At 40.7% G+C, this 26,041-nt stretch overlaps 1 protein-coding gene across 4 annotated transcripts in view; it reads right to left on the reverse strand.

Annotated features, from left to right (window-relative positions):
• Positions 1-168: 168 nt before the first annotated feature.
• The window catches only part of TCEA1 (transcription elongation factor A1), a 28,957-nt gene continuing 3,084 nt past the window's right edge, over positions 169-26,041 (reverse strand). Inside the window, exons 2-10 of one of the 4 annotated variants that reach the window (XM_070802539.1) lie at positions 19,193-19,255; positions 17,617-17,722; positions 9,975-10,092; positions 8,943-9,085; positions 7,779-7,835; positions 6,652-6,806; positions 4,381-4,527; positions 3,283-3,354; positions 169-1,685 (exon numbers count right to left, since the gene is read on the reverse strand). In XM_070802539.1, the coding sequence (XP_070658640.1) occupies positions 1,677-1,685; positions 3,283-3,354; positions 4,381-4,527; positions 6,652-6,806; positions 7,779-7,835; positions 8,943-9,085; positions 9,975-10,092; positions 17,617-17,722; positions 19,193-19,255 (870 nt within the window). In that variant the 3' untranslated portion in view covers positions 169-1,676. Of the gene's footprint in view, positions 1,686-3,282; positions 3,355-4,380; positions 4,528-6,651; positions 6,807-7,778; positions 7,836-8,942; positions 9,089-9,974; positions 10,093-17,616; positions 17,723-19,192; positions 19,256-26,041 lie in introns of all 4 variants that reach the window. The other 3 variants (XM_070802541.1, XM_070802538.1, XM_070802540.1) reach the window with 3 other exon arrangements.

Here is a 26,041-nt window from a genome sequence, read left to right on the forward strand (position 1 = left end):
GTGCTCTGCACCAGTCCCTTCATACCTACAACCAGGCAACCATTAGTTAAAACTGCACTTTAAAAACACCTTAATAGTTGGGAAAGGAGAACTTTTTTTTTTAAATCAGAACTTTTTAAATAAAAAATAAAGCAAGTACAGATATCAAAATAAAATGACAAAATGTGATACATGTTTAATAACAAGAAACTTTATTGAATTACAAATTTAAAAATGGCTCACTTAAAAGTGGGACTATTTTAATCTTCTTACACTCATTCTTTCAAAAATTCATGTTATTTTCCAAGTGATAAAAGGTTACTCTGTGACCTGACAAAGTGGAGGTGGGATGGCACCAGTGGCCAATTCTTACATGTGGGGTCTTCTTGTGGACTTCTGGATGTTTTCTCTACTGCATCAAACTGACCTGCGGTGAGCAGTGAGGAAGGGTGGGGGGCGCGGGGCGTATAAGCTGGTGCTGAAGTCTTTCCTTAGGGGTCGGAGAGTGGAGATGGAGCAGGATGAGATGTGTTCCTCGTAACTGGGGATTCAAGATGTGCTACAGCCAGCGTGAGATCATTCTTCCTTATTCTCAACCAAGCAGATGACACACACTTAACTGCAAGGTCCGTCCCATAAACGTGGGCCGTGTTATAGCCCACACACTCCTCTGTCCCTCAGCCTTACCTCCTGTGTAACAGAGGCAGCAAGTCAGTTAGGACAGAAATGTGCTCCATCAGTCTCCATATGGAAAGACCACAGCTTAATGATCTATATAAGCCTTAAAGTCCTCAGTCAGGACAGATTTCCAAATCAAAATCAAGTCAGGAACTGTTCACAGGAACCACACTATTCTAAAATGCTAACATCTTCCTCCCAGTGTGTCTTCCTACAAAAGGAAAAAATGGTCCAAACTTTCCACTCTTTGCCTGTCTGGGATTTATGAAAAGCATACCAAATTATGACAGTGTTCTGCAAAACTAAAATATACTACAAAGTCAAACAGGTAAATAAACAACAAACCAAACTGATTTCAACAAAGTCAAGTCATATTTCCAAAAGCCAAATCTATTAAGAACAAGTAATACACATGTACAAGAAATTACAAGAAATGAGGATCACAGTTAGTTACAAATGCAAAATAATATCTAATTATCCCAGACTTGTGAACAGAATAATTAAAATCAATTTCATATGCTAGTTCAAATATTATATACAATTTAGATAAGCTGGTCAAGTATTACTTGAATACACACCATGTCTGATAAACTTATAATTACACTGCCTCATCCTTTTTTAATATTTGCAGGTACATGCCAATATAGGGGAAAAAAATGTAATTTCCACTTGTGTGTTAACTGAGAAGAGTAACATTCTACTGTGTATGTTTTATATTGTAAAAAAGTTGTTACATTTTCTTTTAAGAAGAAAAAAAAAGGTAAAAATTAACTGCCAAAAGTTTATTAAAAAAAAAAAAAAGTTTTGAAACAGATTCCATTATGTGGTCTCCCTACTGACCTGAAACTACACAAGGCATTTAAGGAAGGGACACTATGTCAAAACCAGAGACTAACCCAAGGGAGGCAAGTTACTTTAAAAATCTGATTTGCAGGAAAACTAGCTAGTTGACCTAGTCTTAAAGCTAATTACAAAATCCATCTTCTTAATGGTCCAGATGTTTTGCCAATGCTTCCAACTCAACAGAACTGTCAAAAAAGAAAAAATATTTTGTGAGACCTTTAAATACAGACAATGGGGTGTACCTCCTTCCCCTGTTCAACACAGCATACACATGACACTGCTAAAGAAAGAGGCATTTTTAAAAAATGCTGTATTTTCCAGACGTGAACAGTCACCTATATTGTGTTTGACTCCTCCAATTTAGAACCGCTAAGCATACATAAAGAAATAATATAAAATATTTTCTTATTAAGCACTTCTCTCCTTAATTCTTAGGTTAAAAAAATTAATTCCAAATTTGAACTTCCAGAGTAAGCCACCACAGGCATCAGCTTTCTACATTACATTGACTTTTCTTAAATCCAACAGGAACTATGTCAGCACTTTGCAGCAAACTGCCTGTATTCAATACAAACTATGATACGCCCAGTCTTCCTCCTCCTCATGATGCTAAACAAATCCAGGAGAGCACTGGAAAAAACAAGTTTGCCCAACAGGATTGAACAGCATGAACATCTATCCCGTAGACCAGTTAAAGAAACTGCCAGCTCCAGACAGGAGACGCTGCTTCAAGCCATGAAGACATTGTCAGCACCATAACCTCCAGGCCCAAGAACAGAATCGCTGTGTGTAACGAAACGGGCGCTGGCCTCACCCCTGGAACACTGCTAGAGCCCTCCTCCCACTGTCTTTTTTGTTCACTTCTGATTTCAGGAAATGCTTTAACCTCTGTGACTGTTTTAAAATAAGGAAACGTCTAAGGTAAGAATAACTTGAAAAGAAGCTTGTAGAATTTTCACACACACACACAAAACTAATCACAAATAGAAAGCATTTTTGGAGCATCAACAATGACCAGGCACTTTTAAATCTATCATTTCTACTACTCAGCATGACCTGTACTGTGGGCCTTATTTATATTTGTCTGTGAGAATATCACAGTTCAGCAACAGTAAGGGGCAAAGGAGCCCAAAGCATGTCTGGCTCCAAAGCCCACCTTCCTCCTGTGGGAGCCCCCAGCCACACACTCCTAGTGTCCCCACCTCTGTTTTAGGTGTGATGTTTCTGTGGCTCACAGAAATCACTGAAGAATGAATCATTCATGTAACATTATTTGCCTGTGTGGGGCTAATTTAGGAGAACACAGGCAACACAAAAGAAGGCTTCGTGAGAAGCCTATCAGATCATGGCAGTGCTCATCCGGATTTCCTAGAATAAACACTGAAACCAGTGGGCTGGATTTCAAAGAGGTACAGTAGTTTTTCCAGAATAAACATTTATGCAACCATACACCCGTGTACGTGTTCCGGAAGAACAAGCATGGGAGCACCTGAAAGGACAGCGTGCGCACAGGATGGCGACACAGGAGCTACACCTCTAAGATCCGGCCTTGTGACTCCTGCACCAAGACCACGCAGAGGGCAGTGTCCGAAGTCACCGTCTAGTTCTAGCAGAGTACCAAACAGTGTGATCCACGACAGACGCCAGCCTTGGCCTCCCCAGCATGGGGCAGGGTGAGCATGGGACACACGGGACAGCCCCCAGAGAAGAGCCGGTGTAAGCACCCCAGGGAGAAACCACCCCACAGAGCCGGGTGAAACGGGACACCCCCAGGCTCCCTACCTTCCACCGGTTTCCACACTCGTTGCAGACGACAAACGTTGTCATGGGTTCATCAGCACTCCGTGTTTGTACCTATGGCAAAGTTGGGTGAAAAACACTGCTTAAAGCATCTATCTAGAATGCGGAAGACCCGGGTTTGCGCCCTGGGTTGGGAAGATCCCCTAGAGAAGGAAATGGCAATCCACTCTAGTACTATTGCCTGGAAAATCCCATGGACAGAGGGGCCTGGTAGGCTACAGTCTATGGGGTTGCAAAGAGTCGGACACAACTGAGCGACTACACAGAAAATCCAACCTAAATTAGAATATCCTACATAAACTACAATGGTAACACAATAAAATATGTAACAGTCCAAAACAAGCTATTAACAAATTAGCAAAATAATAAGGAAAGAACACACATTTCCAAACAAAAGTCCTTGTCTTCTCATCTTTATCCCAGATAAGTGGGAAAATCATCCAAACTTGCACATTATACTACCAACAGAAGTGAAGTGAAGTCACTCAGTCGTGTCCAACTCTTTGCGACCCCATGGACTGTAGCCTACCAGGCTCCTCAGTCCGTGGGGTTTTCCAGGCTAGAATACTGGAGTAGGTTGCCATTTCCTTCTCCAGGGGATCTTCCGACCCAGCAATCAAACCCAGGTCTCCCACAGTGTAGGCAGATGCTTTACTGTCTAAGCCAGGTGAATCTAATATATACTACTGATAAATGGCTAACAAATATGAAAAATTTTCATCATTAACTAAGAAGCACAGAAATACTAATTAAAAGACCTCCCAGTTTTCTTACAAATTCGTAAAAACATAAAAATTACAAATACTTCATTCTGACAAAAACTGCCAAAACCTTTCTAAAAGTCAGACAGCAACAAGAGCCTTTACCCATCCTCTGTGACTGAGGAACTTGACATGTGCTCTAATATAAGACTGTAACTAGAAACACAAAGTTATTTTGATATGTTTTGAGAGAGATCTCAAGTATAAGGATACATTCTTAATACTAACAAATCCAGCTAACTGAAAATAAGTTGATATTTGTCTTGAAACGGGAGTTGTAAGCCTCTTAGTATGAAAGTGAGTCTTAACAGTCACAAACCTGTGTGTAAGTGCAGTTCTTCTTTTTACATTTGCCGCATGTGAACAAGTCCGTCTGGGTTCCGCCTGTCTTGGCCATCTGATGCTCTCTGATGGCTTCTTTGGTCAAGTTTTTCCGCATCTCTTTGAGCTCATCACTAGCCATCTCCTATCACAAGGACAGCAATACCACCCAGTTACAGGCACCTTCTATACACATGCAGAATGCTGTTTATGCTCCAATAGTTAAACAACAACAGGATCAAAATCAACGTTTAAAGTTTTGAAAGTGAAATATCGTATTTTTCCTCAAAGGACTCATCAGTTTGTTTACTCTTACATTTTCCCCAAACACTCAGAAGTCTGTATGTGAAAACTGCATCTAATGCAATCCGATAGTGATGAGCGTATCCAGACCATGGTCTCTACTACTGCACCCACCTCCTCTGCCAGAAAAGGAACCAGGGGCCTCAGAGGAATGTCTGGTTCCAGTTTTGAGTCAAGAAATGCACAAGACAGGCAGAGTATCTTCTTGTGCCAGGAAGCATGGGAGCTGCCTGACCACTGTGAGCTCATCACTGGACAGAGGGGCTATGTGACAGAGCTCCATTGACCAGACAGAAGATAATTTCTTCAGCCATCATGATAAATCACTGAAAAGACCAACCCACTGGATAAATAAAGTCACAAGTCCGTAACGACACTTAAAAAAGTAGAGCACAAACACGTGCAAAAATGGCAACAAAGGCCCCCATTGGTGGTTAGTGGGGCATAAACCACTCCTTCTGACAACTGTTAACCAAAGGGAAGAATTACACACTCATCTGCCTTTCCTATCCTAACCAATGGCCTTAAACTCAGGGCAAGTGCTCCTTTATCAAAGAAGTCTAGCTAAGAAAGGTGAAAGGACTTTCCCAATTCTAGAAATCTGTTTTGCAACTCCTAATGACATCACCAGTTCAGGCAAGGATCATCAGTGGGTGAATACGCAGGTAAAAGGCCAGTGGAGAACCTCACAGAGAAGGGATGAGACTGTCCGTACACAAATCCCTGATAAATTTCCACACCAAAGAGAACAAGATACATGTCTCCTGAGGTGATGTAGTATGAAGTAAGAAGGACCACTGATGAAGCATTTGTGCAGGGAAAGTTAAACCTGCATATAATCTAAGCCTACAAAACTAGCTTCCAGTTCACAGAAAAGAATGGAGACAGAAAAATTAGTGTAATGAGGAAGAAACGGGCAATTCAGTGTGAGATACACAAGAGATAAACCAGTTTCTTCAATAGGTCAATGTCATGGAAGAAAAGGGGGCTGGAAAAGGAGACTTAACTATGTTCATACACAGTCTTAAGAGACCAAGCTTAGGGTGACATCTAGACTTCGGATCCTGATACAAAGTAAATGTACAACCAGGAACATACAATGACTATAAACCAGATATCAGATACACCAAGGAATCATCATTAGACTTGCTGGATGCAGTGATGACAGTGTAGTTACATAAGAATGTCAGATTTTTACAGATTTCTCTCAAGGATAGAGAGGTGGAAAGATATAATGTCTGGAATTTGCTTGAAAATAATTCAGGGGAAAAGAAAGAAAACAAGGAAGGGATAGATAATAAACAAGTGACAAATTACTTAATATACTTGAAGCTTAGGTGATGGGTAGATGGGACTTCATTATACTATGCTCTGTACTTCGTGAAAGTTTAAAATTATCCTAATGAGGTTTTAAAAAATGAATCTTAAAAATATAACAGTTTTCATTAGTTATATAGAAAGACAAATTCACTTGGATGCTCAGTAAGACAGTGAGACTGTAGACACACTTCAGCTTATATCTATGAATAGCTACATCTAAAAAAAGCAAACAATGAATTTCATTTTCTCCATCACTTTCTAAATAAATATAAGGATGGTCAATAAGATGTAGCCAATCTTATAGTATTTAACCAAGAAAAGAGCTTAGAGGTTACAAAGTCTGTTTGCAATTAGAAATTTAATTCTGATTCTACATGAATCTACAATAAATAACATTTTTATTTTTTGACAATAATTTAATAAGGCAACCACTCAAAGATCATGGTACAGTTATGAAAGGGACAAAGTACTGATGCTAACAATCACCTTACGTTCTTATCTAGTATACTGTATATAGTGTGTATAAAAATGTATTAGGATAGTTATTACAGATGTAGTATTTATTCAGTACTTCATGATTTAAACAGACTTTACACTTGACATCATGGAATACCATCACAGAAATGTTCTATTCAAATACACTCACCTCTGCTGTCATTCTAGCAAACAAGTCAGGAGGAATGTTCCCACACAGCACGTTTTTCCTTAAATTTGGATTTTTGGCATCCTTAAGATTTGATATCCTACTTCGTACTCTATTTTTGTATTTCATGTCTGTGTTCCTTATTTCTTGATAGATAGGTACTAGGCCATTAAGGAAAAAGATTAAATTATAAAGGTCCTAAGATCATTTTTTTCCTATTCTGCCATGATAAGAATTCCTGAAATTTCTAAGCAGTATTTCCAATTCAGATTAAATTAATAAGGCACTGTTTCTGCCTGATTTCCTGATCAGTACCTGGCAAAAAATAGTGATTTTATGCTATGAATGAGCAATACTTTCTCAATGTTTAATGCCAAGTGACACAGATTAAAAGGGTTTAAAATGTAACTCAGGTATTCAATCTGAGTGAGAAAACTTTAGAAAAAGAGCCTGAATTTATACATGCTTTCCCTGGCCCAAATCTGCATTCCGCCAAGGATCCTAAAAGCCTCAAAAAGACCACAGAGCTCCCTTGAGGGCCTTCTGATAGAAGAAGGTTCGGAAGACAGTTTGCAGTGGCCTGGAGGTTCATCTCCTTCCGGCTCAGCAAGAAGCCAGGTTAGCAGTCGGTTTTTCTCAATAGGACGGGCTCCAGCAGGGGCCCAGCCCTAGAGCAGCCACCCCTCTGCCAGGACAGGCCTGCGGTACACTGTCATCTGTCACCAGATAGTCCTGCTCCCTGGACCCATGTGCAAGACTCGCTCTCCCCCACCAGAGCTCTTTCTGAGGCACCCAGTGTGAACGCACAGGACGACGAGCTCAGGGGATTTCTATGCTTTGCTGAGGCCCCCCCCACCCCCACAAGGTGAGACCCCACTTTACACTCGCTAGCACGTGTCCGTGAGACGTTACGGTCTCAATGTGCAAGGCAGAAAAATAAAAGCACTGTCACCATTATGTATCTTACTTTTGCATAACAGGACAACAAGAACAACATGTCGCAGACAGCCTTCCCCTTTCCCACCAAAACAATCAAGACAGAAACTGTAGAATAAGATTTTCTATTTACAGGAAGAAAAAATAATCTACTGGGTTCTTGACACCAATATGAATATACACGCAAAGGATATCTTCCTCAATCTGAGATCCCAATTCTTCCTCGTCAGCTCCAATGGCGATATAGTCATCTAAACACAGAGAAGTGTCATGAATGAATGATTACAACATATTAAAAGAAAATTTCAGTACAGAGCCAATTAAACTGTATTCCTATTTCTTCAACCCCACTTGCCCTGTACAAAGAATCCTTTCAGTATAGTTTCCTTAGAATCTGGTCTTCTTTGTGACTTCCTCGGCTCCTCCTCTGGATTCAGCTAGTGTCCACAGGGCTCCTGCATGGATGATGTCTTATCCCTCAGGAGTCGGGGAGTCATGCATCCAGCAGGCAACCCCTCATTTCACAACTCCAGAAATTCTGGCTGTTCCCACAGACAGCAGAGAAACTTATGCAAAGAACTGTCTTGTCTCCTTCCTGCCTCAGGCTTCCATGCAAATAAACCATTCATTTCATTGGCCAATCACATATATGGACACACTCAGAAGACTTCTAAGCAAACGTTCAAAGTAACAGAAGGAACAAAAAAAACTAGAAAGAAACAAGAAAATATACATAAAGAGATAATAAAGGAAACAGAGTAAAGAAAAGGCAGAGTAAGAAGAAAAATAGGTCATACTAACTAGGGCTCAGTATAATAGAAAAGGATGCATTTTTAGAAGACAGTAAATACATATTCCTATATATGAAACTTTAAAGCCAAAGTTTTACATAGGAATGAATACCCCTAAATTAAATTAAAGCTCCCATATATAAACCAAGATCTCTTTCTCACTTAAAAAAGTAGGAAATGAAATTATGAATATAAAACTTATTGTATGTCATAGTAACATTTAACAACAGGACAATAATATGGTATCATTAACTCTCAATCTGAGGGGGGGATACTGAGTTTGCAGATTAAACATAAGGAGAAAAAGGATTGTGAAAAAGAGTTTAAATGAGTACGACTCAGGGGAACATTCACCAGAAGGAAGGAACCTATTGTTTCTGAGAATCACACGTAATAAGCAGAGGCCTGGATGCCTGCGCCTCTCTGCTCTCAGTAACGCCCAGCACAACAGCCTCTCCCTGGGCTGGGCGGTGAGGGGCAGCAGCCATCGGGATCCCACCCAGAGGATGAAATGAGGTGGACAGGGCAGCGGTGGCCTTGGTCAAGGGACTGAGCAACAACATTTACCTCCTGTTCGGAGAGCAGCAGCGAGCATCTCCCTGCACTTTAACCGCACAGAATCAGAAGTGCTCGGCGCCCGAGGAAAAGATGAGACGTACGTGTCCCGGGCATTGGTCTCGTCCTTTCTGCTGCTCATGTTGCCACTGGAGCTGCTGGTATATACACACACACACACACACAGACACACAAAAAAAGAAGTCAGGAAAACTCTCTTAAAGTGAGTATCATTACCATTACTCTCTAAAAACAGTAATTCTGGGCCTAAATAAATCAAATAGTATTCCAGTGACTCTTAAATGGAAAAAGAAAAAACCTGCCTGTAGATAGATTAAAAAGAAGTTAAAACTTTTAGTAAAGATGAGACAAGTCTTTTATTTTTTTAACCTTGATCCTCCTTTTAAACGTTAAACAATATTTTTAATACAGAAAACACACATTACACCTCAATACAGCACATGAAAAGATGGGATCTCAGTTATGAGCAGAGGGGGTAGAGGAGGGCACAAAGACTATGATCGCTCTTGACCAAAACCAGAGAGAGAAAGCTGGCAAACCCTGCTCCAATCAGACAACCAGTGAGGCTTATACGTGAGACACCACTTCAGGATAAAAACCACAGGGATGAGGAGTCATGAAAATATAAACATCTCTTAATTTCTCCCTAAAAATATCAACACCATTGCAACAATTAATAACTCTTCCAGTCAACCTAATCACTTCAACCACTCCTGATTAACTTGCTGTGTTAGATTCTTACTGAAATATTTTCGGACTGGTTTCAGTTAACTTTTACCACAGTAAAGATTTCCGCCAATTAGTTCTGCCAAACTAATTCTGCCTTTCACTCCACTGACGTCACTTGCTACTCCCTGCCGGCAGGCAGCCCCTTGCCCTTGCCGGTAACCCAGCCGGCCTCCACACACAGCCTGCATGGGCCCGGCGGCCACTCCGCAGGCCTTCTGAGGTCAGTCTTGTGTTTTCTGAAGTCTCCATGACCCCTGTCTCCCAAAACACACAAGCTCCCATGAAGTGAAATACCTTTCCTCTCTTGCTTCAGGGCTATTCTGTGACGTAACTGCAGTATCTTTTTTCTTTTCTTCAGAGTCTTTATCTGTTGATGGTCCATCTGAAAATTTATGAAATTCCTGTTTCAGCACTTGTTAAAACAAAACAAAAAACAGGACTACTACATGTTATCAAGCTATTTATCATGCAAAAAAAAAAAAACAATAAAATCCTAAGCTTTTAACAAGTAAATGAAGTTTACGCAGCTATTCTGTTAGCAAATGTACATGGAAGAAACACTGCACATTAAAAAAAATTAAAGTGCAAAGTATATATAACAATGTTGTTTTGATAATTTTTCACGAAGTAAAAAAATTTGAGGTGGTACTCAAAATACAAATAAATATTTCAGAGATAGTAAACAAAGAAGATTTTCATAGAATATACTTCAGGATTATTAGTTAGGCCTACTCAGCATCTCCTCTATCTTAAATAATCTGAAAACTAATACAGGTTATTAATACTAATGAAGCATAAGCTTTAAGACTTAAAAGAAGTGAGTCATCAGACACGGGAAAATAAAAGTACATAAAATAGGTTGGACGAAGGCAACAGTTTAGCACTGGAAAGAAACATTCACGTTTATATCAACCAAAACAGCTTTGAAGCTGGGTTCAGAAATATTTGGAGCCACTGCGTGAACTACCCCAGTTTGGTCTACCCGAGTCCTAGAGCTGCATGAATAACTCAGTTCTCCACTGCCCTCTGTACAGAACACGGAAGAACATTTACCCTTGAGGCAGGACTGCCCAGGCAGCTCTAAGCTCCTACGCTAACATGCCACTCTGGACGGGACGGACTGACAGAAGACAGTCCCAATCACAACTCCAGAACTATCATGGGAATCCAGTCCTCATGACACATGTCAGTTCTCAGAGACCAAGTGTATTGTCCCCTTTACTCTATAATTCCCTGGAAGGCCTGAAGATGCTATGGTATCGTGAGGAAGAAAGCACGGATCAGCGATGACATTTCAGAACAGAGCAAGGACCAAGAAGTGTTCCCACAGCAACAGGGAGTAGAAGGCTTCAGAAAGGTCACATGATGCATTGTGTCCGACTCTCTGCAACGCCATGGACTGTACAGTCTACCAGGCTCCCCTGTCCACGGCATCCTCTAGGCAAGCATACTGGAGTGGGTTGCCATTTCCTTCTCCAAGGGATCTTCCTGACCCTGGGATCAAGCCCAGGTCTCCCACACTGCAGGTGGATTCTTCACCATCTAAGCCACCAGGGACAGGTAATACAATCAGGCAGTACCGTCTAACAAGGTCCAGTGCTGGTGAGGGAGCAGTAACGCTGCCATGGTGCAGTGTGCGCTACGGTGGCCCTCTGAGAAGGCAGGGCAGTAAGAGGCAGCAACGGTCGTAAAAACACTCCAACCTGAGCAGAGGGTGGTGAGCCACGCAGCAGAGCCTGACTACAGAGGGCTCAGACCACACCCTAGCTCAGCCGCTCAGCACCGCTCCTACTGCGCACAAACAAGTCACCTGATCTCTCAGTCCCTCGACTGTCTCAGCACAAAGTGGGGGTTACAGCAGCCCCTCGACTATCTCAGCACAAAGTGGGGTTACAGCAGCCCTGAGCACGCGGGACAGCCCGGAGGACTAAGTGCATTAATACAGGCCCACACACGGTGTGTCTTAAGTGTCAGAACTGTGCTAACCAGAAGCAGAGGAAATCTCCCAGAAATCTAGCTAACCACCTAAACGGCAATGTTTTCTGGTTTGGAATCTAATACAGGATCCTCTTTTTCGTTAGTTTTCTTAAGGCTGAACTTTCTAAATTTCACAGGCTTTACAATTTTTGGTTCCTAGTTTCCAAGCTCTTACATGTAATAGGTCTTTTATTATTACTGCTGCTATCTATGAAGTATTAAAAGCTTCACTTTTTTTCTTTTCTCCTCCACATGAGGCTGGTAACTGCTCAGGAAATGGCTGGTTCCAGGGCTGGGACAGATAAGTCCAGCATGTTGCGTGGTGCCAGAATGCAGGAAAGAGGTTAAAAACAACAACAAAAAAAAGCAAGGAGCTTGTCAAAGAGACACAGAAGCCAGTTTGCAGGGGTGCCCACTGGTCAAACCTGGGACAATATAAATATCAAAATATGAGCAGGAATGGATTATAATCCATTATACAGAACAGGAACCTATGCGTCCACACTCACAACAGAACAAGAACTGAGAGGCAAGAAGAGGGTTCTTCTTACAGAATGATGATGTATGAAAACTGAAAAAGTAGAAAAACTAGAAAATCTTAATTTTTCAACTGTTACCAGAAAGAATGGTTTGGGCAGTAATCAGGGGATACCAAATGGGGGTGGGGGAAGGTCTGACAGGGAGCACCATAGTTTCAGGGTCTTAAAGTGATTCCCACAGAACTATCAGACACAAGGAAAAATCATCAGTGACTCATTGTACACCTTGGATCGGTCTCAGAAATAATACCGTCCTATCTCTGTACACCACACCCCGGAAGGACACAACACACATGCGCAATACCCCAACTATGGACGCAAAACCGGATCTAGTCGTGAGAAAATGCCAGATGAAGCCCAAACAGGGAACATGGCGGTCCAGTGGTTAGGACTTAGCGCATTCACTGCAGTGGGCCCAGATCCAGTCTCTGGTTGGGGAACTAAGAGCCTGCAACATGCACTGCGCAGGCCAAAAACAGACAACGCCCCCCACACACAACAACAGAGGGAGGGGAGGAGGGGCCATGTGTTCTTCAAAAGTCCATGTCCTAAGAGACGCTTACTCCTTGGAAGAAAAGTTATGACCAACCTAGATAGCATATTGAAAAGCAGAGACATTACTTTGCCAACAAAGATCCGTCTAGTCAAGGCTACGGTTTTTCCAGTGGTCATGTATGGATGTGAGAGTTGGACTGTGAAGAAGGCCGAGTGCCGAAGAATTGATGCTTTTGAACTGTGGTGTTGGAGAAGACTCTTGAGAGTCCCTTGGACTGCAAGGAGATCCAACCAGTCCATTCTGAAGGAGATCAGCCCTGGGATTTTTTTTGGAAGGAATGGTGCTAAAGCTGAAACTCCAATACTTTGGCCACCTCACGCGAAGAGTTGACTCATTGGAAAAGACTCTGATGCTGGGAGGGATTGGGGGCAGGAGGAGAAGGGGACGACAGAGGATGAGATGGCTGGATGGCATCACCGACTCGATGGACATGAGTTTGAGTGAACTCTGGGAGCTGGTGATGGACAGGGAGGCCCGGCGTGCTGAAATTCATGGGGTCGCAAAGATTTGGACACAATTGAGCGACTGAACTGAAAAGACATAAAAAAATCTTAAGGATGAGGAAAAAAGCTGGAAAAGTAACTACTGGGACAACTGACAAAACTGGAACGAACAGTGCACTGCAGATTAAGGTAACTGTGGCTGCGCGGGCACAGGAGGGCCTAGAGGAGCTATACCACATTGAAGGTCAGGAGGGGCGGTGGTGAGGAGATACCCCTTGTCCAAGGTAAGGAGCAGTGGCTGCGCTTTGCTGGAGCAGCCGTGAAGAGATATCCCATACCCAAGGTAAGAGAAACCCAAGTAAGAGGGTAGGTGTTGAAAGAGGGCAGACACACTGGAACCATACTCACAGAAAACTAGTCAATCTAATCACACTAGAACCACAGCCTTGTCTAATTCAATGAAACTAAGCCATGCCCGTGGGGCAACCAAAGATGGGCGGGTCATGGTGGAGAGATCTGACAGAATGTGGTCCACTGGAGACGGGAATGGCAAACCATGTCAGTATTCTTGCCTTGAGAACCCCATGAAAAGTATGAAAAGGCAAAATGATAGGATACTGAAAGAGGAACTCCCCAGGTCAGTAGGTGCCCAATATGCTACTGGAGATCAGTGGAGAAATAACTCCAGAAAGAATGAAGGGATGGAGCCAAAGCAAAAAGAATACCCAGCTGTGGATGTGACTGGTGATAGAAGCAAGGTCTGATGCTGTAAAGAGCAATATTGCATAGGAACCTGGAATGTCAGGTCCATGAATCAAGGCAAATTGGAAGTGGTCAAACAAGAGATGGCAAGAGTGAATGTCGACATTCTAGGAAGCAGCGAACTAAAATGGACTGGAATGGGTGAATTTAACTCAGATGACCATTATATCTACCACTGCGGGCAGGAATCCCTCAGAAGAAATGGAGTAGCCATCATGGTCAACAAAAGAGTCTGAAATGCAGTACTTGGATGCAATCTCAAAAACGACAGAATGATCTCTGTTCGTTTCCAAGGCAAACCATTCAAAATCACAGTAATCCAAGTCTATGCCCCAACCAGTAACACTGCAGAAGCTGAAGTTGAACGGTTCTATGAAGACCTACAAGATCTTTTAGAACTAACACCCAAAAAAGATGTCCTTTTCATTATAGGGGACTGGAATGCAAAAGTAGAAAGTCAAGAAACACCTGGAGTAACAGGCAAATTTGACCTTGGAATATGGAATGAAGCAGGGCAAAGACTAACAGAGTTTTGCCAAGAAAATGCACTGGTCATAACAAACACCCTCTTCCAACAACACAAGAGAAGACTCTATACATGGACATCACCAGATGGTCAACACCGAAATCAGATTGATTATATTCTTTGCAGCCAAAGATGGAGAAGCTCTATACAGTCAGCAAAAACAAGACCAGGAGCTGACTGTGGCTCAGACCATGAACTCCTTATTGCCAAATTCAGACTGAAATTGAAGAAAGTAGGGAAAACCACTAGACCATTCAGGTATGACCTAAATCAAATCCCTTATGATTATACAGTGGAAGTGAGAAATAGATTTAAGGGCCTAGATCTGATAGACAGAGTGCCTGATGAACTATGGACTGAGGTTTGTGACATTGTACAGGAGACAGGGATCAAGACCATCCCCATGGAAAAGAAATGCAAAAAAGCAAAATGGCTGTCTGGGGAGGCCTTACAAATAGCTGTGAAAAGAAGAGAAGCGAAAAGCAAAGGAGAAAAGGAAAGATATAAGCATCTGAATGCAGAGTTCCAAAGAATAGCAAGAAGAGATAAGAAACCCTTCCTCAGCGATCAATGCAAAGAAATAGAGGAAAACAACAGAATGGGATCTCTTGAGATCTAGAGATCTCTTCAAGAAAATTAGAGATACCAAGGGAACATTTCATGCAAAGATGGGCTCGATAAAGGACAGAAATGGTATGGACCTAACAGAAGCAGAAAATATTAAGAAGAGATGGCAAGAATACACAGAAGAACTGTACAAAAAGATCTTCACGACCCAGATAATCATGATGGTGTGATCACTGACCTACAGCCAGACATCCTGGAATGTGAAGTCAAGTGGGCCTTAGAAAGCATCACTATGAACAAAGCTAGTGGAGGTGATGGAATTCCAGTTGAGCTATTTCAAATCCTGAAAGATGATGCTGTGAAAGTGCTGCACTCAATATGCCAGCAAATTTGGAAAACTCAGCAGTGGCCACAGGACTGGAAAAGGTCAGTTTTCATTCCAATCCCACAGAAAAGCAATGCCAAAGAATGCTCAAACTACCGCACAATTGCACTCATCTCACACGCTAGTAAAGTAATACTCAAAATTCTCTAAGCCAGGCTTCAGCAATGTGTGAACCGTGAACTTCCTGATGTACAAGCTGGTTTTAGAAAAGGCAGAGGAACCAGAGATCAAATTGCCAACAACCACTGGACCATGGAAAAAGCAAGAGAGTTCCAGAAAAACATCTATTTCTGCTTTATTGACTATGCCAAAGCCTTTGACTGTGTGGATCACAATAAACTGTGGAAAATTCTGAAAGAGATGGGAATAGCAGACCACCTGATCTGCCTCTTGAGAAATTTGTATGCAGGTCAGGAAGCAACAGTTAGAACTGGACATGCAACAACAGACTGGTTCCAAATAGGAAAAGGAGTATGTCAAGGCTGTACATTGTCACCCTGCTTATTTAACTTATATGCAGAGTGCATCATGAGAAACGCTGGGCTGGAAGAAGCACAAGCTGGAATCAAGATTGCCGGGAGGAATATCAATCACCTCAGATATGCAGATGACACCACTCTTATGGCAGAAAGTGAAGAGGAACTAAAAAACCTCTTGATGAAAGCGAAAGAGGAGAGTGAAAAAGTTGGCTTAAAGCTCAACATTCAGAAAACGAAGATCATGGCATTTGGTCCCATCACTTCATGGGAAATAGATGGGGAAACAGTGGAAACAGTGTCAGACTTTTTTTGGGGGGGCTCCAAAATCACTGCAGATGGTGACTGCAGCCATGAAATTTAAAGACGCTTACTCCTTGGAAGGAAAGTTATGACCAACCTAGACAGCATATTGAAAAGCAGAGACATTACTTTGTCAACAAAGGTTCGTCTAGTCAAGGCTATGGTTTTTCCTGTGGTCATGTATGGATGTGAGAGTTGGACTGTGAAGAAGGCTGAGTGCTGAAGAACTGATGCTTTTGAACTGTGGTGTTGGAGAAGACTCTTGAGAGTCCCTTGGACTGCAAGGAGATCCAACCAGTCCATTCTGAAGGAGATCAGCCCTGGGTTTTCTTTGGAAGGAATGACGCTAAAGCTGAAACTCCAGTACTTTGGCCACCTCATGCGAAGAGTTGACTCATTGGAAAAGACTCTGATGCTGGGAGGGATTGGGGGCAGGAGGAGAAGGGGACGACAGAGGATGAGATGGCTGGATGGCATCACTGACTCGACAGACATGAGTCTGGGTGAACTCCGGGAGTTGGTGATGGACAGGGAGGCCTGCTGTGCTGCGATTCATGGGGTCGCAAAGAGTCGGACACGACTGAGCGACTGAACTGAACCAATGTTAAATTTCCTGAATTTCCTGTATTAGGATTACATAAGAAAATAAACTTGTTCTAAGAAAACATACACTTAAGTTTTAAAGAGTAAATAAAGACGAGAGATCCACCTATTCTCAAATAGTTTGGAAAAAATAAAGTGTATGCATCAGGATATACATAAAGATAAAAAGAGAAGAGAGACTATGACAAAAGAAACATGGCAAATATTAAAGATGAATGCCCTAGAAAAATGACACGTGAATTATTTTTATTATTTTTGAAAAATTTCTCTAAGTTAGAAACAGTTTTTTTTCAAAAAGTGGGACACCTTCCCCTCCGGGAAAAATTTTCTTCTTAAAGAGGCAATCCAGGGGAGGAGGGAGGTGAGATGTATGGAGAGTAATGTGGAAACTTACAACACCATATGTAAAATAGATAGCCAATGGGAATTTGCTGTATGACTTGGGGAACTCAAACAGGGGCTCTGTGACAATCTACAAGGGTGGGATGGGGAGGGAGGGGACATGGGTCTACTGATGGCTGATTCTTATTGATGTATGACAGAAATTAAAAAAACTCTGTAAAGCAATTATCCTTCAATTAAAAAATAAAGTGGCAAAAAAAGAAAAAGAGGCAATCCAGTTATAAGTATTAAAAAATCTGACTAGCTTAAAAAGCAGAACCCTCAAGGTCAGACTAAAGCCCCCTTCCAGATTATAAAGTACTGATTTCAAAACACCTATATTCATTAAAAGAAAAAAAAAATTCAACAACTCAATGTTTGAATAAACCAGATCATAAACATATATAAGGGAAGATACCTAATAACTTTTTCCAGGATTTGATGAGGGACTTTGCTAAAGATGTAACTTCTTCATCTGTGCTCTGCTTGCGAATAGCATTCACTGACATTCCAATTCTTGTGGACTGCAAGGCAATGACAAAAAAAATGTATACAAGCAATTTTATTTCAGGCAATTCGTTGTTTGATTTTCTTGTTTTCCAGATGCCTCTTCATTTTAGAACAGAAAAAACATCAACTGTATGAATTCTTTTAGCAGTAGACTGTAGATTTAAGACACACACATCAAGGGTCTCACCACCGAGATCTGCAGGCATGTTAACTCGCTACTGAAGTGAGGCTGGTCAACTAGTAAGATGAAGTCAGTCTCTTTCACAAGAGAACAGAACAAAGAGTGTGTGTGTACACAAGGCAGGCAGATGCAACCACGGGCTCACACACACACCCACTTTGCTTCTTCACATTCTCCTGCACAGATTACTATGTACATCACGTGCTGCACCTTATGAGGACACCTAAACAAATACTACCGTCCACACAAGGTTAAACACCAGCACATGATCACAGATACTAAAAATGGACTTCACAGAATACAGACAACTTAACTTGTGGACATACGTGCTCAGGGGCGTGCTGGGAGCGCCCATATTCATCAACTGTCCCAAGATCCTTTAAAATCGAGATCATCATCCCTATTTTTAAAGATAAAGAGACTGGAAGTGTCAATAAATAACCTGGCCAGCATCACACCATTACTAAATGGCAAAACTGGGATTTTAATCCAGGTCTGTTGCCTCCAAAATCCATGCTCTTTTCCCACACATCAACTGTCTTCAAACTGCTCAGAGAACATAAAGGCTCTGATGGCCAATTATGGATGATAGATAAAAAATGGTGACTTAATGTAAATTTAGGTTGTCAGTAGACAATCTCTCTAAATATGGTTATGGAAGAAATAAAAGGAATTGTTAGTGAGATACAAAAGGGAGCCCTGCTATAAACTTTAAAGCTGAGAAATAAACGGATCCTTAAGATTTCCTTTTAAATTATTCAATGTACTCAACAAAGAGATTTGGGGCATCTGTTGAAGAATCTAGAATATGTATCTGACTGGACTGCCCTGTGTTCTCTCTCGGAGAGTGGAGCACAGCAGAGGAAGTTTCCACAGCAGACACACACAGGGGACTCACCACTCTAAAACCCCAAGGTGGTTTAAGATCAGCATGTGGGGGACGTTTTTCCCACAGAAAGTGGTTTCTTTCTTGTAGAAGATAGTATGTTCTAAGAACTTTTCTCAGTGAAGAAAAACTGTTAGAACTTTAGAATGCTTTAGAACTTGTCTAAAGCACTGCCTTCTCAGCCGGTGGGGCATGCACTTGAATGCAGAAAACCTTTCAAAAGCAGGCAACATTTTTCTATGATGGTAACTCAGTAGATTAATAATTTATGTTACCATCTTTAAAAAAAACAAAAACAAGTTAATAATGTTTTACACTACAAAAGGAAAATACAAAAAACTTATATTGGTATTGAAGATGTTTCAGTATTTTATGACAATTACCTATTCAAAAATTATGACATATGTTAGCACATACCTGTAATAGTTCCAGGGTCATGGGAATATTCTTAAGCTCCTTCAGTAAATCCAATGCTCCAGCCTATAAAATAAAATAATTTCAAACTAAATTCTCCAGAGAGTAAAGCAAAGAGTAACCAGAGATTTAAATGTATATTTTCCTATCCACAGTTCACTGAGAGTCATTTATTCATGTGAGGAGAATGGTATATAGAGATACAGATACATAGATGAAAGAGGAAAAAAAGAAAGAGCAAACAGTTTTCCAAACAGGCTGCAACTCACTAGAGGATCATAAAATCCATTTATTGGGTTATAACCAGCACCTACGTGTTGTCGTGTGAAAGTTTACTTTCAGTAGTATTTGTTTGTGTGTCCCAACTTGAAATGTGCAATGTTTCTCACTGTGGTGGTACAATACCCCCAGACTTCCATGCAGGGCAATTAGCTATGGAAGCAGGAGTGGGAGAGTGCTGGTGGTGGGGGCACCGCTTCTCTAGAATTCTCACCATGCCTCTGCACCTCACAGCTCAGACTCAAGGACACTGCTGTCTACCTGGTTCTTGCATGGTAAGAAGCAAACTCTGAAAGGAAATCCAGAAGTGAGGTCTCTGTTAAGCTCGCAGGCCCATCTTCTGCCAAGGCTCTGATTCCCATCTAGAATCAAAGGCTTCCATGCAGCTGATGACGATGAGACTTAGCACTGCAGCTAAGGGGGCTGGGATTACATGAGAAGCAACAGTGCCACCTACAGCTTGTGGCCAACGTTCCAACATGATACTCATTCAACTGACCACATTTCAGTTCAGTTCTGTTCAGTTCATCTTAATACATTTAACTTAATTAATCATATATCATTTAGTCTAACAGTGACCTAATGTACTATATTTGGACAGATTATTATTCTACACACCACTAATTAAAAAACTATTAAACTATCATAAACTTTTCTTATCACTTCTTTTTACTTTTGCAGTTCCTTTAGACTTGGAATTTTTGTCATATTACCTTTTACATATAGAAAAGTGTAATCAAAACTGGCTAAAGTGGTGGTTCTAAAACTATTTTTCAGAGTCTAACACTTATGAATTGCCTATTGACTCAGATTCCATAATATCTGATTTTAGCCCACAAAAAGCTGTGTCAAAACACTAGTAACACAACATTTCACAAAACAATCTATAAAAGAGCTCTGAGCTCTGAGCCATCAGCTCTCTGCAGGCACCAGGGTGGGCTCTGGGTGTGTAAGCCTGCTGCCTTTACCCCACTGCTCTTCTCCCACTGGTTTCTTGCGGGGCCAAGAGCACCCCACTACTCTCAGATTTCCTTCCAAGTCATTGACACCTGCTCCACAATGTTGATGCTGGGCTGGATGTTCTGTCTGTGAAAGTACATCTCAACATCCATCTGGCCAGCAACATGTGTAACTCATTCTGCTTTCTGAAATGTTAAAATATCAAAACTAGGCACTCCATGAACCAGTGAAACACACCACACCCTAGGAAAACAGAAAGCCCAGAGCATGGAACAAGCATGGAACCTCATGGTATCACTGTATTTTTTAAGTTTAAAATCAAGCAAAGGTTTCTAGCCAGATAATTCTTACATTTAAAGTTGACAGATGTGGCCCTGAACAATAAAACAGTATTAAATTTTCTTCTGGCAACAGATGCATCCTTTTAATTTAACCCAGAACCTCCTAGCTAAAAACAAGTTCAATAGAAATTATGAAATAGGTCATTATAAAGGATTTTAAGGATCCACCTCTTAAGAGATTCCTCCTGATCATAAATTCTATAATTTATTTTTATTTAGAGGCAACTAAAAATAGTAAAACATTAGAGTTGTTAAAAAATAAAACACTGACTTTAAATTTATTGTTAATCAAGAATTTTTACATGCATGCCATTTTTGTGAGCAAGTGTCTTCAATCCTGTATCTGCAAATCCCCAAACCAAAATCCTTTAAAAACCAAAAGATTTCCCATAGATTTTCAATAAACTCATTTGGCAGTAACATCTAATCTCAACAAATGTACACAGCTATTTAGTTCTATTTATCCTACTTAATGTGTGAATGTTACATTTCACTATAGAAATGCCTATGTCTGATTACCGGGAACTGCCCAGCTCCCACTGAAGATACTATGAAATATGTGATGTTTGTACTATACCAATATCTTTATAAACCTGGAAAATTTGGAATTCTCAAATATGTTAAAGACTCTGAAGGTTTTGATTACAAGACTGTTTGCCTGTATCCTTATCTACCGGAGATATTTTTCTTCTACTCACATCTCTGTGGTCTTTTTGAACAATTTCTGACCTAAGATCAATTAAAAGTGAAGATAATCACAATTCTAAGAGTCCCTTAAAAAGCAGGGTCTCTTACATAAAGCTGGGCTGCATATAAAGTTGACTCTTCTAACACATCAGCAATGTGGCTTAAGGTCTAAGCTGTTTTTCAAGCAGAAGGAAGCAAAAGATTTGCATTAATTTCATCACACTCTCCTTTTTCACTCGGATCTCTTTGGTGAGACTGGGGTTAGAGATATAGGCTATGGAAGGAAGGAAAAGTTAAATAACACTTATCGGATAAAAGTAAGACCTTTCTCAGAATTACAGTGTGTTCTAATGAAATAAGATGTGTATTTCAATCAAGGTTCTTTAGGAAATAAACAACTATTAATATGATGATCTGGATGGATGAAAAGGGCAAAAAAGAGACGATCATATGTTAATTCAGTGACAAAAACTTTTTTGAGGGTTACCATGTGCCAAGCGCTGCATACAGTATCTCATTTCTTCTTTACAAGGAACCCTATGGAAGCAGGAATCCTATTATCCCCATTTTACAGATGAGGAAATTAAAGCCCAGAAAAGTTAAGAAACTTGCACAAGGTCACATGATTTACTAACCAGAAAAAGTGAGATTTACCCCGTTCTGTCAAATGACATGCTCACCCTTAACAAACACCCTTCTACACCACATGCCAAGCTCTCTGCTGTGCTGAGGACACAGCAATGGGCAAAACAGAAACCCTTTTTGACCTCAGGAAATCCAAAAATAAGCAGAAATCTTTGAGCCTCCACTTCAAACCTTCAATTAAACAAGAAAAAAAAACAAAACCCTGAATTCAGAGAAGGTAAGTAATTTGCCCGAGGCGATACTGATGGGTACTGAAAAGGGACAAGAGCCCACTTTCCTGGCCTACGTCACTGCTCTGTCCATTCTATAGCCCCACCCTTGGGGCAGTTCTGCTCTGTGTGAGCTCCAGCAAACAGCACTACTAAACAGTCCCTAATCATCACCTGCCTCTAAAGGTCAAGTCTATTTGATTGCAGCATCTCCTACAGACAATGATGCAAGAGAAAGAAAGAGTCTGCCTCAACTTCAAGAGTCAAATTTAGTTCACAGTACTGGCTAAAAGATAAACAGCTACAGACTACTTTATTACAGCCCTGGTACTACTACCTGTCATCAGAGAGAAGTGCTTTATAAAATATGGTATGATGAGAACCCAGTACATTCAAGACTGTACAGGATCCAAACGGCCTTCTGTTCAAGGAAGAGGGAAGAAGCAACACAGAACACAAAGAGCACACATGTATATGGTAGATCTAGATTAAAATCCAGGCTCTGTCAATTCTTAATTGTCAGATCTTGGGCATGTTACTTTGCTTTTTCAAGCTTCAGCTTCTTCATGTGTAGATGAGCATATTACACTAAACTTTAGTTAGGATGATCAAATGAGGTAATAGAACACCTAAGAAGTATCAAATTACAGTGCCTGACATATAAGAGATGGTTGGTAAGATACAAAATTTATACATAAATTCAACTTTATAAAAATTAAAAGCTTTGGGGGATTCCCTGGTGGTTCAATGGTTAAGATTCAGTGCTTTCATGGAGTGGCCTGGGTTCAGTCCTTGGTTGGGTAATTAAGATCCTGCAAGTCACACAGTGTAGGCAGAAAAACAAAAGGTTTTATCTTTCAGAAGACACTATTAAGAGAGTGAAACAACAGCCCACAAAATGAGAGACAATATATGCAAATCCTATCTCTGATAAGGGTCTAGTATTCAGAATATAATGGAGAAGGCAGTGGCACCCCACTCCAGTACTCTTGCCTGGAAAATCCCATGGGCGGAGGAGCCTGGTGGGCTGCAGTCCATGGGGTTGAGAAGAGTCAGACATGACTGAGAGACTTCACTTTCACTTTCCACTTTCATGCATTGGAGAAAGAAATGGCAACCTACTCCAGTGTTCTTGCCTGGAGAATCCCAGGGACAGGGGAGCCTCGTGGGCTGCCATCTATGGGGTCACACAGAGTCACACACGACTGAAGTGACTTAGCAGCAGCAGCAGCATTCAGAATATAAAGAACTCTCACAACTTAGTAATACAAGTATTCAATCAAAAAAATGGGTAAAGGATCTGAACAGACATTTCTCCAATATGCAGTGCACCAAGTACTGAAAAATGTTCATCAGTAGTCATCAGAAAAATGCAAATCACCACAATGAGATACCACTTTATACTCACTACAAAGGCTATAATCAAAAAGCCATAATAACAAGTACTGATGAAGATGTGGTGAAATTTGAACCCTCATGCTACTGGTGAGAATGTAGAATAATAGTTCAACTTTGGAAAACCATCTGGCAGTTCCTCCAAAGGCTACATAGACACAGTTATCCGATGATCTGGCAGTTCTACTCCTACAGAAATGCACATACCCGACAGAAATGAAAATATATGTCCACACCAAGACTTGATCAAGAATGTTCTTAGATTATTCATGACAGTAAAAAAGTGGAAAATGCCCAAATGTCCATCAAACGATGAGTAAATAAACAAAATAAAGGGATGCTATTCAATACAAAGGAACATAGTATTGACATGCTGTTACACAGACGAACTTGGAAAACACCAAGCGAAAGAAATAAAAGGCCACTTATTGTATGATTCCATTTACACGAAAAGTTCAGAATAAGCAAATCAAGAGAGAAAGAACGTAGATTAGTGGTTGGGGGGAGATATGGTGACTATGTAAGGGGCTATTTAATGGATAGTTTCCATCCGGAGTGATGAAAATGTTCTAAAATTAGATAGTGGTGATAGTTGTACAAATCTGAGAATATATTAAAAACCACTGAACTGTATACTTTAAAGGGTGAACTGTATTGTACAGCTATATAAAGCTGTTATAAAAGATTGTGTTCAGTTCAGTCGCTCAGTCGTGTCCGACTCTTTTCGACCCCATGAATCGCAGCACAAAGATTGTGTAGTCATTCTAAATTTGGATTTATGCTAATTAATCTAACCCTGATATGGAAACCACAGTTTTTTTTTTCCCCAACCCAGGTAAGATTAAGACTTAGAAATGTACATATTTCAGGTATCCCTGCACCTAGGAGATTCTAACATCTAATTTCAATTTCTCTCTTTGCAATTTAATTCTACTCAGCCCTGAGCCTTCAGTGAAGAAAAAAAATAAACAAATCTCAACATCACTCATTAAATGTGTCCACAAACTTGAAAATTCTAAGTTCTCACTTGATTCCTCTAAGTCTAATGTTACAAATCCTTTACAAAGATAAAAGGATTTTTTTCAGTTCAGTTCAGTTGCTCAGTCGTGTCCTACTCTTTGAGACCCTGTGGACTGCAGCATGCTGGGCCTCCCTGTCCATCACCAACTCCCAGAGTCTACCCAAACCCATGTCCATTGAGTCAGTGATGCCATCCAACCATCTCATCCTGTTGTCCCTTCTTCTCCAACCTTCAATTTTTCCCAGCATCAGGGTCTTTTCCAATGAGTCAGCTCTTCGCATCAGGTGGCCAAAGTATTCCAGTTTTAGTTTCAGCATCAGTCCTTCATATTCTAGGCACTGCCAAGAGTTTTATATTCATCTAATCTTTACTAAATTGTATCCAATTTACTACCAAAAAAACATTTCAGACCCTAACAGCTAAAGTTCAGAAGAGTCAGAATTTGAACCAAGATTAGGAGACAGACTTGCTTACTGACATTTAGTAAAAATGGCAAGAAAAAGAAAATCTATGTAAAAAACTGCTAATATCTGAAAATTTAGAACTAATTCACGTGATTCATCATGGCCTCCAAGTGCGCCCTGTTTAAGATCAAGTGCACAGACAGGGCAACATTCTGGGCAGCACCAGGGTCAGGATATTGTGGGTATATTTAGAGAAACCTGTCTGCCCCACAACAGCAACACCCTGGTTGCCCAATGTACCCAGACAAGGTTCAAGACCCAGATCTTCTAGAGAGATGCTTGGAGGGGTAGATGCTTGAACATAGTGGTACTGGCTTTGACGAAAAACAGATTCAGATTCATATCTTCATTTGGCCACTCGGTAGCTATTAGACTTGAGAATTCACTCAAGAGCCTAAATATTTCCTCATTTTTATTTTTTTTAAATATATTTTTATTTATTTATTTTTTGGCTGCACTGCATGGCATGTAGGATCTTAGATCCCTCAAAGGGATCAAACTCATGGAGTCTTAGCCACTGAACCGACAGGGAAGCCCAATTTCCTCATTTTTAGACTAGAGATTAAGGCTTAGCCTAATAAACTGTCTAAGGAATAAATCAGATAAGGTAGGTACTGAGAAGAATTCCTAGCTCAGAGTAATAGCTCAATAAATGGAAGCTGTTTTTATTATTACTTAAAAGTGACACCTATGATTTGTACTTATGACAGTAAAGCACTATCTAACAATGGCACTTAAACTTCAACTCAGAGGACAACTATTATTTTTTCAGCAAAGTTCACTTTTTCATAGTATAAAAACAATATAAAAAATAGCTTGTAGAGAAAATCTGGAAGCCACACACACGAAAA

The sequence above is a fragment of the Bos indicus genome, chromosome 14 (genome assembly GCF_029378745.1).
Source record: "Bos indicus isolate NIAB-ARS_2022 breed Sahiwal x Tharparkar chromosome 14, NIAB-ARS_B.indTharparkar_mat_pri_1.0, whole genome shotgun sequence".
NCBI lineage: Eukaryota > Metazoa > Chordata > Mammalia > Artiodactyla > Bovidae > Bos > Bos indicus.